This window comes from Hemicordylus capensis, chromosome 1, assembly GCF_027244095.1.
Source record: "Hemicordylus capensis ecotype Gifberg chromosome 1, rHemCap1.1.pri, whole genome shotgun sequence".
Lineage (NCBI taxonomy): Eukaryota > Metazoa > Chordata > Lepidosauria > Squamata > Cordylidae > Hemicordylus > Hemicordylus capensis.
This window is the reverse complement of record NC_069657.1, coordinates 287649644-287664441: the sequence shown is the minus strand read 5'-3', so window position 1 is coordinate 287664441 and position 14798 is coordinate 287649644. Positions and strand designations below refer to the sequence as shown.

At 43.5% G+C, this 14798-nt stretch overlaps 1 protein-coding gene across 8 annotated transcripts in view; it reads left to right on the top strand.

The window, feature by feature from the left end:
* SNTG2 (syntrophin gamma 2) overlaps window positions 1-14798 on the top strand; it is a 489442-nt gene that overhangs the window by 443052 nt on the left and 31592 nt on the right. For all 8 annotated transcript variants that reach the window (XM_053286035.1, XM_053286038.1, XM_053286042.1 and 5 more), the window contains one exon: window positions 438-647. In XM_053286035.1, coding sequence (XP_053142010.1) covers window positions 438-647 — 210 coding nt within the window. The remainder of the gene's footprint in view (window positions 1-437; window positions 648-14798) is intronic.

The following is a 14798-nucleotide window of genomic DNA, read 5'->3' as shown; positions in this document are numbered from 1 at the left end:
ATAGATTAATCAATGAAAACTTTCATTGAATAAAGGAGGTGCAATTTTAGTGGGCAAAGGCACTTTTTAATTGGTGGTGCTGAAAGCTAGGTACACATCTGTTTATTTTTGAAGCTATTTCCCTTTGGAAATTGGAAAAAAAAAAGATAGATAGCCCTTCCTTCAAAGAATGAGAAAGAGCTCTTCTTTAGGAAATTATAAACTGTCTCAAATGTCCATCATGATAAAAAAGATAACCTACTGACAGGTTTTGATAATTTGTAAATTTATTTAAACCATTGATCAATAAATTAAATTAACAATCAGTTAAAAAGACAGGTGATTAATCAAATTAAAATTATTTAGTCAACTAATTTACATTAGCATGAATTAAGAACAAGTATATTCATTTCTCTGAACTCATTTCTAATAAAATACCCTATTAACATGTCTTTCAGCTTTGGCTTAATGATGATTGCTGGCTACAAGCAAATTTGTACTTAGGTATTAATCAAGACTATGAGCTTGAAGACCAGAGGCCATATTGTTTCAGTGTCGTGGTTGGACATGGCAAGAGTCATTATTTCAATGTGGAACTAGGGAGTGAACTGGCAATATGGGAGAAATCATTTCAAAGAGCAATTTTTTTGGAAGTTCAGAGAACAGGGGTAAGTAATATAGTATATACCTAGCTGACCTTCTGTCATATCTTGAAGTAATCAGTTTTCAAATGCATTCCATATTACATTTTTGTCTGGGACTCAATCTAAGGACTTGGCGGGGGACGGGGAGTAAGCTGTTGAAAATTATGCAGAATAAATTAAGGTACTGCATGACCACTCTTCAAGCTCTGAAGAACTGATAGAACTCTTACTGTCACACTAATATAGTTTTCATTTAAAAGCCTACAGAGTTCAATAATTTTCTAGTTGTCATTAATTTTAATAGCCATTGTTATTGCCAAAGGATATACTGGTGTAATTACTGGTTTCATTCAGGTCAACACTGAAGATTTTATTCAGGTACAGAAACGTAAAACAATTACAAATGGAGGAACCAATCAAACTACTGAAAGATCTTGACAGATGAGACAAAAGGCCCATCTAGTCTAACCTTTTGTTCCCAACAATGAATTGATAGCACATAATGAATGAAGCACATAAAAGCAACAGCTCTCTGCCCTAGTCCCTCAGATATACTAGAATATCTAAGGTAACACTTGTGGGAAAGACACAGTGCTCCCAAGTGAAGTGGGAGATGAAAAACAAATGTAGATGTCCTCCTCTTCTGCGTTGGAGAAACTTTTCGGCAACAGCTAGAAATTTACAGCTAGCACTGAAGCAGCCTTTCACCATTCATTAGTGAAGTTGTTTGTTTTTAATCTTTTAAATACTTATGCGGAATAGAACCAGACAGCTTGGTAATGCCTTCTGTAAATTCCCGATAATAAAAGATAAATGTTGTTGCCCAATTTTATCTTAAGATTTCCTTCCTTCCTTCCTTCCTTCCTTCCTTCCTTCCTTCCTTCCTTCCTTCCTTCCTTTTCTTCTTCTTCTTCTTCTTCTTCTTTTTGGACAAAATTTTTCTTCAAACACATTCATCATGCAGTAAGTAAAGTAAAATAAAATTAAAAATAAAATTCCAGATGTGCCAGAAGAGAAAACAGAAATGCCAAGCAAACCAATGATAAGTTGCTGTAGAGCAAATATAATTGTAGGGAAGTGAGGGATAAAAAATGGAATAAAATGTGATGAAAGTGCTGGACTGAAAACATCCAAAGATTTAGTGACACTCTGAGGATGAGTATACACATTCTGACTGTCTCACCTATTGTTTACTATTATATCCTGTATATATGATTCCATAATAAATAGTATGGTGCAAAATCCCACAAAATTATGAATGTGTATAAGGTATGTGTAAATGTAACATAAAATGCAACTTCCTTCAGAATGATATGCCGTAAATACTGCTCGAGTCAGGATCAAATATGGAAAGGAGAAGAAATTACAAGAGGAATTAGAAGAGCAAAGGACAGGAACTGGTTTTGGAGTGCACAAAGGGTTTTTTTTGAAGGAGACTCAGCAGACCACTATATCGGCCAGTGAGACAGGCAGAGTGGAGGGGGTCTCACTGCATAGTTGAGACAGTGGTGCTGGGAAGAGGGGTTTAGATTTGTTAGGCACTGGGATACACTTTGGGACAAGCGAAGCCTGTAACAAAGGGATGTGTTCCACTTGAACCAAGATGGAACCAGATGGCTGGCACTTAAAATAAAAAAGGTTGAGGAGCAGCTTTTAAAATGACGTTTTGGGGATTGCCTACAGGAACTGGATGGTATCTGGTTCGGCCAGCAAAAACCCCTAAGGTGTGAGGGTGCACATGTTTCAGATAAACCAGAATGGGACAGAGTAGAGCCAGGAGTAGACAGAAGCACATAACAGATGACCAAAAAAGTCAAATGACAGCAGGGGCATATCTAGGGAAAATAGCACCTAGGGCAAGCACTGAAATTGCGCCCTCCCCTGCATCCAAACATCTGACACCCATGGTGCTACTCTGAAAGGGGCTTAACATATTCTGGCAATTAATTCCATTTGTTGATTATGTGTGAATGTGAATAAGAATGAAAACATTCTCTGTTTATTTTCACCCCTAATTCCGTTCTCTTTGAAAAAGGAAAAAAGTTGGATAAAGTGGAACAGTAATCAATTACTTTAATTGATTGAAAGCCTGTACTGTTTTGCAAGAAGTTGGATAACTGGGGCTTACTGCTGTAGACTCCCTAATGACCTATAATGTCCTATATATACATATTTATTTATAAATTGGGAGTGTGATTGCAGAGTATCAGAACAAATATTCTATAATGAATAGGCTGCTTTCTTTCTTATTTTTGAAGTAGCAATTCATTTTCATCAGCTGAAAACAATCATACTGTGAATACATTTTTGCTATTAATACTTATTCTTCGGTGCATAAACAATCGCATTTAGAATTCTAGCTGGTTTTCTAGCTAATCTTTCAGTGGAAAGAAACTGATCTGCAGAAGAATGAAGGGTCAGTAAGTGGAATGCATTTCATCTGTTTGAAATAACTGCAAAACTCACAACAGAGGAAGAAGAGGTCCAACACATGCCAAATCCCAGAGACTGGAAGTCAAAGGTGGCCACTAAAAAGGATCACCAAAACATACCCAAGAAGGCAGGGAGGGCTTGCTTGCTGGGGGGAAGTGTGGCGGAAGAGAAGAAACCCCTCCCCACTTCAGCTTCCATTTGAGCGAAGGGGGTGTGTGCGTGCGCGTGTGTGCGTGCCCTGAGGCAGGGGACACGAGCCAGAAAAGCAAGCAAGGGAAAAGGCGAGGCAGGTTCCTCCACCCCGGGGGAAAGCGCACCCGCCACAGGGCCTTCCCAGGCAGTATTAAATCCTCCATTAAATCCCAGGCAAAGAATATTCCTCCTCCATCACAACACCTTTCCCACTAGCCAGAAACCTCTACTGCAAAACACAGCTTTGCTGAGATAAGCGACGACTGCTGTCTGCTATAGTTCATCTGTTACCCACGTTACCAGGTTGCTTTCTGGCGTGCCTTATTCCCTCTGGAACCCCCTCTTTGTTGTCTGGGAAGCTCCAGGCGGATATTACCCAACCCTCCCATCAGCGTCTTCCGTTCCCATGGAAAACAACTTATGTTTTAGAAAGGGCCCCCATCCAGCTACGCAGACCACTCTCCTCTCCTCTGATTGAACATGCAAAAAGCAACCCACCTACCCACACCTCTCTCTCATTGCAAGCCATTACTCAGATGCAAGCCCCTTCCAAAGCAGGAATCCAGGCAGGGAGGCTAGCCTTTCCATTGGGATTGGGAAACCCCCTCCCCTCCTCTCCCCTCCCCTCCTGCCTGGCTTCTCCAAGGTAGCTGCAACGGCTTCCCTGATTGAACAACACAGAATTCCATCCCATCCTGTACAACAGGAAAACATCCGCCCTTCTTGGCTGTTCATTGGCTAAAGCTCATATAATGCTCAGCTTTCTGGGAATTGTAGTTTGAAATTCAGGCTTGCCATGTGTGCCTATAAAGTTAGAAAACCACAATTCCTAGTAGCCATTACTGTGAGGCAGGGACATCTAGCGTACCTCCCTGCCGCAGTGCCACCCTTTCCCTCGTTCTTGGCCCGAACGAATGACCCCCCACCCACCCATGCCCCCTGCCCAGGCTACTAGGAGCTCACCTGCCCCCAGAGAGCACTTGCCGACGTTGCTGATTCTTTTCAGGCAGCGTTTACTGCCTGAAAGCGTCTATTCCCCTGACTCTCCCAAGAAAGGGAGAATAGATGATTTCCAGGCAGCAAGCACTGCTTGAAATGACACCGAAGACCTCACTTGGGCTCTTCGGAGGGGGTGTGGCCTCAAGCTCCGAAGAGCCCGAGCGAGCTCTTCGGTGTCATTCCAGGCAGCGCTTGCTACCTGAAAGCATCTATTCTCCCTTTCTCTCCTGCTCTGGAGGGAGAGAAAGGGGGATAGACGCTTTCAGGTAGCAAACACCGCCTGAAATAAATGGCAAGTGCTCACTGGGGGGGCTCCTAGTAGCCGCCGCAGCGGGGGGGGGGGGTGTACCGTACACATGTTCTCCGGATCCCAGCGAATGGGAGAGCGCCCGCCCACCAGCACCCAGACTGAGAGCGAGTTATGCCTGCTTGAGCGGGGGGGGGTGTGCGGGCAGGCAGGCCAGCTACAGCGGTGGGCAGCAGTGGTGAGCAGCAGCTGGTTCCCGGGCACCCGTGGGGATTAATTGGGGGGGGACATTTTTTTAAAAAAAAATTTAAATGGTGGTGGTTGGGGGCAGATCAAGGCAGGCATTTTGCTTCCCCCCCAGAATGGCACCTAGGGCACATGCCCTGCCTGCCCCCCTGCTTATGCCAATGAGTGACAGCAAGGGAGATAGTACTCACCAACACTAGGTCTTTATATACCAATGCCAGAAGCCTCTGAGCCAAGGTAGGTGAGCTGTAGTGCTTGGTTGCTAATTAAAACATAGATATCATGGGCATAATGGAAACCTGGTGGAATGGTGAGAACCAGTGGGATAATGTTATTCCTAGACACAAACTCTAAAGAAAGGACAGGGAGGGGTGGATCGGGAGTAGCACTGTATTTATTTATTTAATCTATTTATCTATTTATCTCTCAAATTTGTATACTGCTCCAAATTGTCTCTGGGCAGTTCAGTTAAAACATAGAAGATAAAACCTTAATACAATTTAAAACCAAAGTCAAATTAAAAAGCTTGGGTGAAAAGACAAGTCTTTAGGTACTTTTAAAAAGTTGTCAGAAATGAGGAGACTCTTATCTCAGCAGAGAGAGCATTCCAGAGTCTCGGGGAGGGAGGCAACAGAAAAGGCCCTTCCCTGTGGCTACCAGACAAGCTGTGGCAATTGCAGACGAACCTCTCCAGATGAGACATGTGGGCGATGATGTTGTTCATGGTAAAGAAGATGTTCTCTTAAATACTCAGGGCCTAAGCTGTTTAGGGCTTTATAGGTTATAACCAGCACTTTGTATTTTGCCCAGAAACTTATTGACAGACAGTGTAGCTATTTCAATACAGGAGTGATATGGTCTCTTTGAGATGACCCAGAAACCAAACTGGCTCCTGCATTCTGTACCAACTGCAGTTTCTGAACTACGCACAAAGGCAGACCCTCATAGAGCATGTTGCTGTAGTCAAGTCTGGAGGTTACCAGCATATGTATCACACTTCTGAAGTCATTCATCTGAAGAAACAAGTGTAGCTGGTGTATCAGCCGAAGCTGACAGAAAGCACCTCTGGCCACCGCCTCAACCTGAGATACCACCGAGAGATGTGGGTCCAAAACCACTCCCATACTGCGTACCTGTTCCTTCTGGAAAGCGTGACCCCCTTCCAGAACCAGCAGATCAAAATTGTCTCCCAAACCCCCACAATAAGTATCTCCCTCTAGATTCAGTCTCAGTTTATTATCCCTCATCCAACCCATTACTACCTCCAGGCAGGCATTTAGGGAGGATATTCCTCCTCTGATGATGCTGACATGGAGAAATAGATTTGGATGTCATCAGCATACTGATAACACACTGCACCAAATCTCCTGATGATCTCTCCCAGCAGTTTCATGTAGATATTAACACTGGAGACAGTATGGAGCCCTGAGGGAGCCCCGACAGAAGCTCATTTTTCAAAGAGCAACAGTCTCCAAGAGACACCATCTGAAAGGTAGGAGCAGAACCACTGCAAAGCAGTAGGCTTGTGCATTTCGATTTGGCAACAAAACGTTTTGTGTCCGAAAATGGCATTTTGGATGTTTTGTATACAAATTGAAATGAAAAAATTAAAAACAAATTTTTATGTATACAAATCAAAATGACCCTATTTTAGAGCCGAAGTTTTGTTTTTTTTTCTGTTCTTCAGAGCTTTGGTCTCTGACTACAGCAACTAGGGAGGCAGTAAGTGTCTGTCAAGAAGAGATTAGCAGAAGATAAGTTATGAAAAAGCAGGCACAGCATTGCCGAGGCAGCTCATTTCCTTGGAATTTGTTCTATTGTGATGCAACTATGTGCTAAGAAATTCTGATTGCCAGCTCTAGCAAACAATGCCCTGTTTCCACTCTGTCTGGACTGATTGCTTTGAGAGTGGAGGGGGAAAGTTTGTTTCAGTTCATTAACAAGTTACTTGCTTGCGTCTGCCTTTCTGGCTGCCTCATTCAAGAGAAACAGAGAAAGAACTAATTTTGCATTGCATGTCTAAACTCAAGTTTCTATGATGCCATACTTAACTTGCTACCTGCCTGAGCCCAGCATACTGCTCCCTATTGAGTTACCATGTATGTGTATATAGTATATAATGCAATTCAAATGCCTGCCTGCCTGCCTAGTATAGTTCATTGTTCTGCTACCTCTGTGTGACCTTGCTTTGGAAACCGGTTCTTTGTAAAGCTCTGTTATTGTTGTTGATGTGTTGAAAAAAATGTCTGTGGATGAGAACTGCTTGCTTGGTAGAGGAGGGAGAGAAGGGCACACTTGATGCTGCTGTTAGCCGTTGTTTGCTGCAGCAGTGGAGCGTGGGCTTGGGGGTTGCAGCAGTGGCGCATGGGCTTGGGGGAGTGAGGGGTTGTTGAAGATTGTGTGTCTTTGTGGCAGATTTGGGGCAGAAAGGGGTCTGCTGGGGCAGAACAGTGGGTTGAGTAGAAGTGCCCCAAGGGGTGCCTGCCACAACCCAGACTCCCATGGAATTGGCCTAAGGGCTGCTTTCTTAGGAATTGTCAAAGTTGCAGTGTCTTTGGGGCAGATTTGCAGCAGAAAAGGGTCTGCTGGGGCAGAACAGTGGGTTGGGTGGAAGTGACCCAAGGGGTGCCTGCCACAACCCAGACTCCCATGGAATTGGCCTAAGGGCTGATTTTTAAGTGTGTATCTTTGGGGCAGATTTGGGGCAGAAAGAGGTCTGCTGGGGCAAAACAGTGGGTTGGGAGGAAGTGCCCAAGGGGTGCCTTCCACCACCCAGATTTCAAATGAATTGATCAAAGGGTTGATTTTTTTGTAATTTGGGAAAGTTTGAGTGTCTTTAAGCTTTCCCCCCATAGGGAATAATGGTGGTTTCAGCAGCCCCGTAACTGCACTTGGGGGGCACTGGTGTGTTGCTGAACGAGTGGTGGTGTAGTGCACAGAGGGTGCCAACCACCAGACTGGATTGCTAACCCATTGGGGTACTGGGCTTTCTTGTTTCTGAGGTGTTGAGTTTAGATTCTCTGGTAGCAAATGAGATTTTTAATGAAAACCCATGAATCCACTCTCATATGCTACTAGAGAATCTACTCTCAGAACACCTCTAGAACAACCAAACCCTTTACTGCATGGGTTGGCAACCCATGAGGGTGGTTGGCACCCTATGCGCACTACACACTTGCTCTGGGCCACCCCAGTGCCCCTCAAGTGGAGTTATGGGACTACAGAAACCTCCATTATACCTTACGAGGAAAATCTGAAAGACACATAACTTCATTAATTCTTTAAAAATCAGCCCTTTGCCAAAGTCCTCTGAAAAAATTGTGGTATCTTCCTTTTACCCACTGGGCACTACCACCAACCACACTCCATTCTGGGCCACCCCTCCCCCACCATGTGAAGCTATACTTTTCTTGAAACCTCGATCATACCCTATGGGGTAATTCTGAAAGATGCGCAAACTTCAAAAATTCACCAAAAATCAGCAGTTTGCCCAATTCCTTTGAAATTTTTGTAGCAGCTTCCACTCATTGGGCACTATAAACCACACCCACTCTTTTGACTATGTGACCCATTATTTAATCGAAATTAATTCAGATTCAGATTCAGATTAATTCAGATACAAAACTAAACTGGGGTGATTCGGAAGGCTTAATTTCAGACAAAATAGAAAATAGGGTTGATTCGGATTTGGTACAAATCAAAACAGAAAAAATACAAAACGTGCAACCCTACAAAGCAGGGCCTCCCACCACCAACACTCTCAGATGTCCCAGATGGATACTATGGTTGATAGTATTGAAAGCTGCCAAGAGATCAAAGAGGACCAACAGAGTCACACTTCCTCTGTCAATTCCTAATTGGAGGTTATCCATCAGGCCAACCAAGGCAGTCTCCACCCCATAGCCTTCCTGAAAGCCAGTTTGAAATGGTTCTAGACAATCAGTTTCCTCCAAGACTGTCTGGAGCTAGGAGGCCACCACCTTCTGTGGAGACAGGCCAATAGTTGCTTAACTCTGAGGAAATGTAGAATGCGAATGTAGGCTTCTTCTGAAGAGGTCTAATGAGTGCATCTTTAAGGCAAGGAGGCATCCTGCCCTCCCACAGAGAAGCATTCATAATCTCTACCATGCCTTCTACAACAGCCTCCCTGCCAGACAGTATAAGGGTCAAAAGAACAGCTGGTAGGCCACACCACTCCAAGCAGCCTGTCTACATTCTCAGGAGTCACAAACTGGAACTGATCCAGCCTAACCACATAAGAGTAGTTGCTGGACACCTCCGATTCAATAACTGCAATCTTTGTGGAATCTTGTCAGCCAAAATATGAGAGATTTTGTCTACAAAGTACTCATTAAAAACATCACAGCGGGTTATTGATGGTTCCAAATTCTGATTCAAGGGAGGAGGGGCATGTATTAGCCACCTCACAACCTGAACAACTCTGCCAAATGTGAGCTTGCAGATGGAATACGGGCAAAAAAGAATCACTTCTTTGTTGCATGTATTGCCAGAGCATATGTCTTTAAATGAGCCAGCAGCCAGAGCCAGCGTAGTGTAGTGGTTAGAGTGCTGGACTAGGACCGGGGAGACCCGAGTTCAAATCCCCATTCAGCCATGAAACTAGCTGGGTGACTCTGGGCCAGTCACTTCTCTCTCAGCCTAACCTACGTCACAGGGTTGTTGTGAAAGAGAAACTCAAGTATGTAGTACACAGCTCTGGGCTCCTTGGAGGAAGAGCGGGATATAAATGTATAATAATAATAATAATAATAATAATAATAATAATAAATAAATAAATGCACTCTATCGAGCGTAGCAAGGTTGGAGTGGTACCAGAGACATTTTAAAATGCCCCCCCCGGGGTAAAATATCTATCTATCTATCTATCTATCTATCCTATGTGCCACAATAGAACATCATCCTAAATTATTTTTTCAAAGGTTTTGTAAATTGTGGATGATGCAAGTCATTCAATGGTACTAGAGAAAGACATGCTGTTCTGATAGCTCCAGCTCTTAACACTCCCATCAATTTCAGAGGATGAATATTATTGAAGGAAGCCCGGACGGGTGCGTGGCTGGGGGAGCCAGTCATGTGACTTGCCTCTGGAGGCTCCCCAAGGCAGTGGGCCCCCAGACAACTGTCTCCCCTTGCCCTATTATAGTTACACTCCTGCACCCTATGTTGCAATCTGTTGGATTCAAGTTGAATCCCTCTCCACTTGCGCTCCAGTCACCTACCTTGTCATTTCAACTGCCATAGATCTTCTGTATACCAAGTGGCTTGTTTTGAAGTGGGTCACAAAGAAACTTAGATGCGATCGTATTTACTGCCCTGGTGAGTTGGCTATTCCAATCCTCCAACAGGGAATCAACAGGATCACTGGCAGAGCCAACACTAAATCCTTCCAGGGCTTCTTAGAATCTTATTGGATCCAATAACCGTTTTGGGTGGACCATTCTAATAGGCCCCTCACCCCTGCAGAAGTGGGACTTGATTGTGAGTCAAACCTTAATCAGAAGGTGGTCCGTCCATGACAATGGGGAATTAACAGGAGTCTCCACCCACAGAGCACCACTCGGATTATAGTAAAAGACCAGATTGAGCATGTGACCTGCAACATGCATCAGTCTGGAGACCACTTAAAATTGGCCCATAGCTGTCATGACTGCTATGAACTCCTGAGCTGCCCCAGAGAAATTGGTCTTGACGTGAACATTGTAGTCCTCCAGCACCCCAAGTCTCGAATACTCTAACACGAACCCCACAACCAAGTCCATGAGCTCAGTTAGGGATGCTGTTGGGCAGCAGGGTGATCGGTACACCAACAGAAGTCCCAATCTATCCTTGGTCCCCAAACATAAGTATATGCATTTGATATAATCAGATATGTCAACAGCGATCCTGGTAAGAGGGATGTGGTGATTCTCTTTATTTAGCAGGGGGAGAATAACTGGCCCTATCCATCCCTAGCACTTGGCAACAGTACCTCCAGTGACTGTTGCTGGTGTCTATCTTATGTTTCTTTTCAGATTGTGAGCCCTTTGGGGACAGGGATCCATCTTATTTATTTATTATTTCTCTGTGTAAACTGCCCTGAGCCATTTTTGGAAGGGCAGTATAGAAATCTAATAGTTCTTTGATGACATACAAGCAAAAGTCAACAATAGCACAACATGGCAGAGGTTAAAGAAGGGGACACTGAAGAAAGAAACAGAAGGTCTCATTTTTGCAGCCCAGGAACAATCATTACGAACAAAAGTTATAAAAGCAAAAATTGATAAGACACAGAAAGACAGTAAGTGTCGGTTATGCAAGGAAGCGGATGAGATGGTTGAGCACCTTGTATGTTGTAGTAAGAAAATCACACAGACTGATTATAAGGAAAGACACAATAAAGTTGCAGCGATGATGCACTGGAACCTTTGCAAGAATTACAAATTGCCAGCAAGCAAGAACTGGTGGAATCATCCAATTGAGAAGGTCACAGAAAATGAGGAGGCATAAATCCTTTGGGATTTTAGAATACAAACTGATAGGCATTTAGTGCACAATATGCCAGATCTGACAGTCATCGAGAAGAATCAGGTTCTGAATAATTGATATTACAATCCTAGGGGATAGATGAGTTGGCGAAAAACTGGAGAAAATAACTAAATACAAAGACCTTCAGATTGAAATTGAGCAGCTCTGGAAAAAGAAAACAAACAGTAGTGGTGCCAATAGTTGTTGGTGCCCCTGGTGCAGTACCAAAAGAACTTGAACACCATCTTGACACCTTGGACATCGATAAAATTACAACACATCAGCTACAGAAGGCCACACTACTCGGGACAGCACAAATACTATGACGCTACCTTTAATTTTTCTTTCGTTATTCTAAACCCTTGGAAAGGGCCCAATAATTAAAGTACCAAATCCAGTCAATAACATCTGGTAGACTATTTGTAAATAGATGATGATGATGATGATAACAGAGTGTTATTCTATTAGACCACAGCCACTCCACCTCTCTACCCATGTCCATTTGCCTGCTCCTCTACAGAGTACCCTGAAGGGAGAAGCTGGGACCAAACTGGGCCACCAGCCTCCCCCAGCCAAATCTCTGCAATACACAGGTACCTCTGTGATACACAGGTCATCCCCTTCATCCATAATTAAATCATGGATGATTTCTGGTTTGTTCTGGACCAACCTGGCATTATAAAGGAGCAAGGCAAGGCTCTGTGGATAGTTGGCAGTGCTCCCCAAGGTCAAAGGACAGCCAGAAGAGGACACAGCTATTACATTTTTTATTTCCCTTCCCCTGTTATGGCCTGCTGACCTGCCAATGTTACTTCTTCTATTCCCCACCACCACTGGAACAGCCGCCCCACAGTCAATGGACACACCCCGTCTTCCCATTTCCAGACAAACCCAAACACATTATAGAGTAACTTAGCTCAAGACCCCAGTGACAAAAGCCATCTAGGTATAAGTTTCAGCTCCTACAGTAGCCATAAAGGGAAAGACTCTGCCCCAGCCCTCACTCCCATGCCAGAGGCCCAACACCAAAGGCACCAGGGAATTATTAAGGAGGAGGCCGGCAGGGAGGGAGAACTGCCGGAGAGCTTCCTGTGGCTGTGGCAGCACCCACCGGAGGTGGTGAGTTTCTTTTTAAAAAAAAACCTGTTAGAACCCCCCAGACTGGAGGGGGAGGGGCGGTTTCATCTTGAGTTTGAGCTGAACTGGGTCTGGTTCAACTTGAGGGTGAGCCAGGGATGAGCCCTTGAGCCAGCCAAGTTCAATGAACTTGGTGAACTGGCTTGAGCTCGAGCCTGTTTACACATCCCTAGCTTAAATATTGGTTCCTTTAGAGAAAGAGGGGAGAGTGGGTAAAGAAATAGGTGGGATGGGAATATGTTAAGTTGTGTGTTGAAATGTTTCTGTGAATGCATATTTGCATAAATATACTTATTTTGTATTCTCGGACATAGTATACTCAGACTTCCAAAAAGCTTTTGACAAAGTTCCCCATCAAAGGCTCTTGAGTAAACTTTGCAGTCATGGGATAAGGGGACAAGTTCATGTGTGGATTGCTAACTGGCTGAAGGACAAGAAACAGATGGTAGGAATAAATGGACACATTTCATGATGGAAATGGAAGATGGAAGAAACAAGTCATGTCCCCCAAGGATCTGTAGTGGGACCATTGCTCTTTAATTTATTCATAAATAATCTAGAAGTTGGAGTAAACAGTAAAGTGGCCAAATTTGCAGATCACTAAATTATATACTAAACTCTGTGAAATCCTGTGTGAGGAGCTCCAAAAGGATCTCTCCAAACTGGATGAGTGGGCAACAAAATGCCAAATGTGGTTCAATGTAAGCAAATGTATAGTGGTTCAAATTGGGGCAAAAAACCCACCACCCAACTTCACATATACACTGATGTATATGTGTCTGAGCTGTTGGTGACTGACCAGGGGAGAGATCTTGGGGTCATGGTGGAAAGTGAAAGTGTTGACTCAATGTGGGGCAGCTGTGAAAAAGGCAAATTCCATGCTAGGGATCATTAGGAAGGGGACTGAAAATTAAAGTACTAATATTATAATGCCCTTATACAAATCTGTGGTGTGGCCACATTTGGAGTACTGCATACAGTTCTGGTCGCATATCTTGAGAAGGACTGAGGACATTGTAGAACTGGAAAAGGTGCAGAAGAGGGCAAGCAAGCTGATCAGGGGCCTAGAGCACCTTCCTTGTGAGGCAAGTCTACAGCATCTGGGGCTTTTTGGTATGGAAAAGAAGCTACTACAGGGAGACATGGTAGCGGTGTATTAAATTATGCATGGAGTAGAGAGAGTGGACAGAGAGAAATTTTTCTCCCTCTCTCACAACACTAGAACCAGGCGTCATCCCATAAAACTGAAGGCCAGGAAATTTAAGAATGTCAAAAGGAAGTATTTTTTCACACAGCGCATAACCTATGGAATTCTCTCTCACAAGATGTGGTGATGGCTTGGATGGCTTTAAAAGGGGCTTAGACAAATTCATGGAGGACAGGTCTATCAATGGCTATAGGCCACCTCCAGCATCAGAGGCAAGATGCCTCTAAATACCAGTTGTAGAGGAGCAACAGCAGGAGAGAGGGCATGCCCTCTTGCCTGTGGGCTCCCCAGAGGCATCTGATGGGCCACTGTGTGAAACAGGATGCTGGACTGGATAGGCTTTGGGCCTGATCCAGCAGGTCTGTTCTTATGTTCTCACATTGTGATAACTATATTTCTCTATATTTTGCATCATCAAAGTCAACCCAAACTAGTTTTCCCAAAGCTAATGTTTTTCAACCTTTGAAGCAAAGAAGCAAATTATGATTGCATAAATGTCTGTGGATCAATGTAAAAATCTTCTTCAGCCAAACATGTTGCCTTTTAGTCTTAAGCCTGATTATACCTGAAGTTTATGTCCCACAGCTTCTTAATCTGAATTCTCATTCGGAGGAAATACTGATGAGGCAGTAATCTGCCTATAACAATCTTGACTAATGTACTTTCCCTGTAACTTCAGTGGCACAAATATAACTTCCCTTCAGGTCTATTTCAGAGCACTGTTGTTGATCTCATTTTCATGGCTTGTACTAAACATGTTCTTTTAACTGCCAGTGCCTACCCTATTTGGAGCACATCAAATGCTAAATTATATGCCCCCGCTGATATTCTCCACTGTTGCATATTATTACACTATCACCTAGCAGTACTACAGAAAGCAAAGGCAAATTAGCCTCTATAAAGTAAAACTGCTATATTTTCCTATATGCTCATAAACATTTTAGAAATTTAGTACAGAAATAAGAAAAATTCCATGTCCAATGTTATCTAGTTCTCAACAAGCACAGACACACAGCTGAATACTTTTAAATTGATTCCGTATAACTTCCAGAGACTGTTCCTCTGTTTTCGTATTGTCTGAGGAACACTGCAGTTTTGTTTTGTTTTTACAAAATGTGTTTATGTTTTATGTAACAATAATTGTGCATATCCATCGTCTATTAATTATGCCCTGTGCCACTCTGCTGGT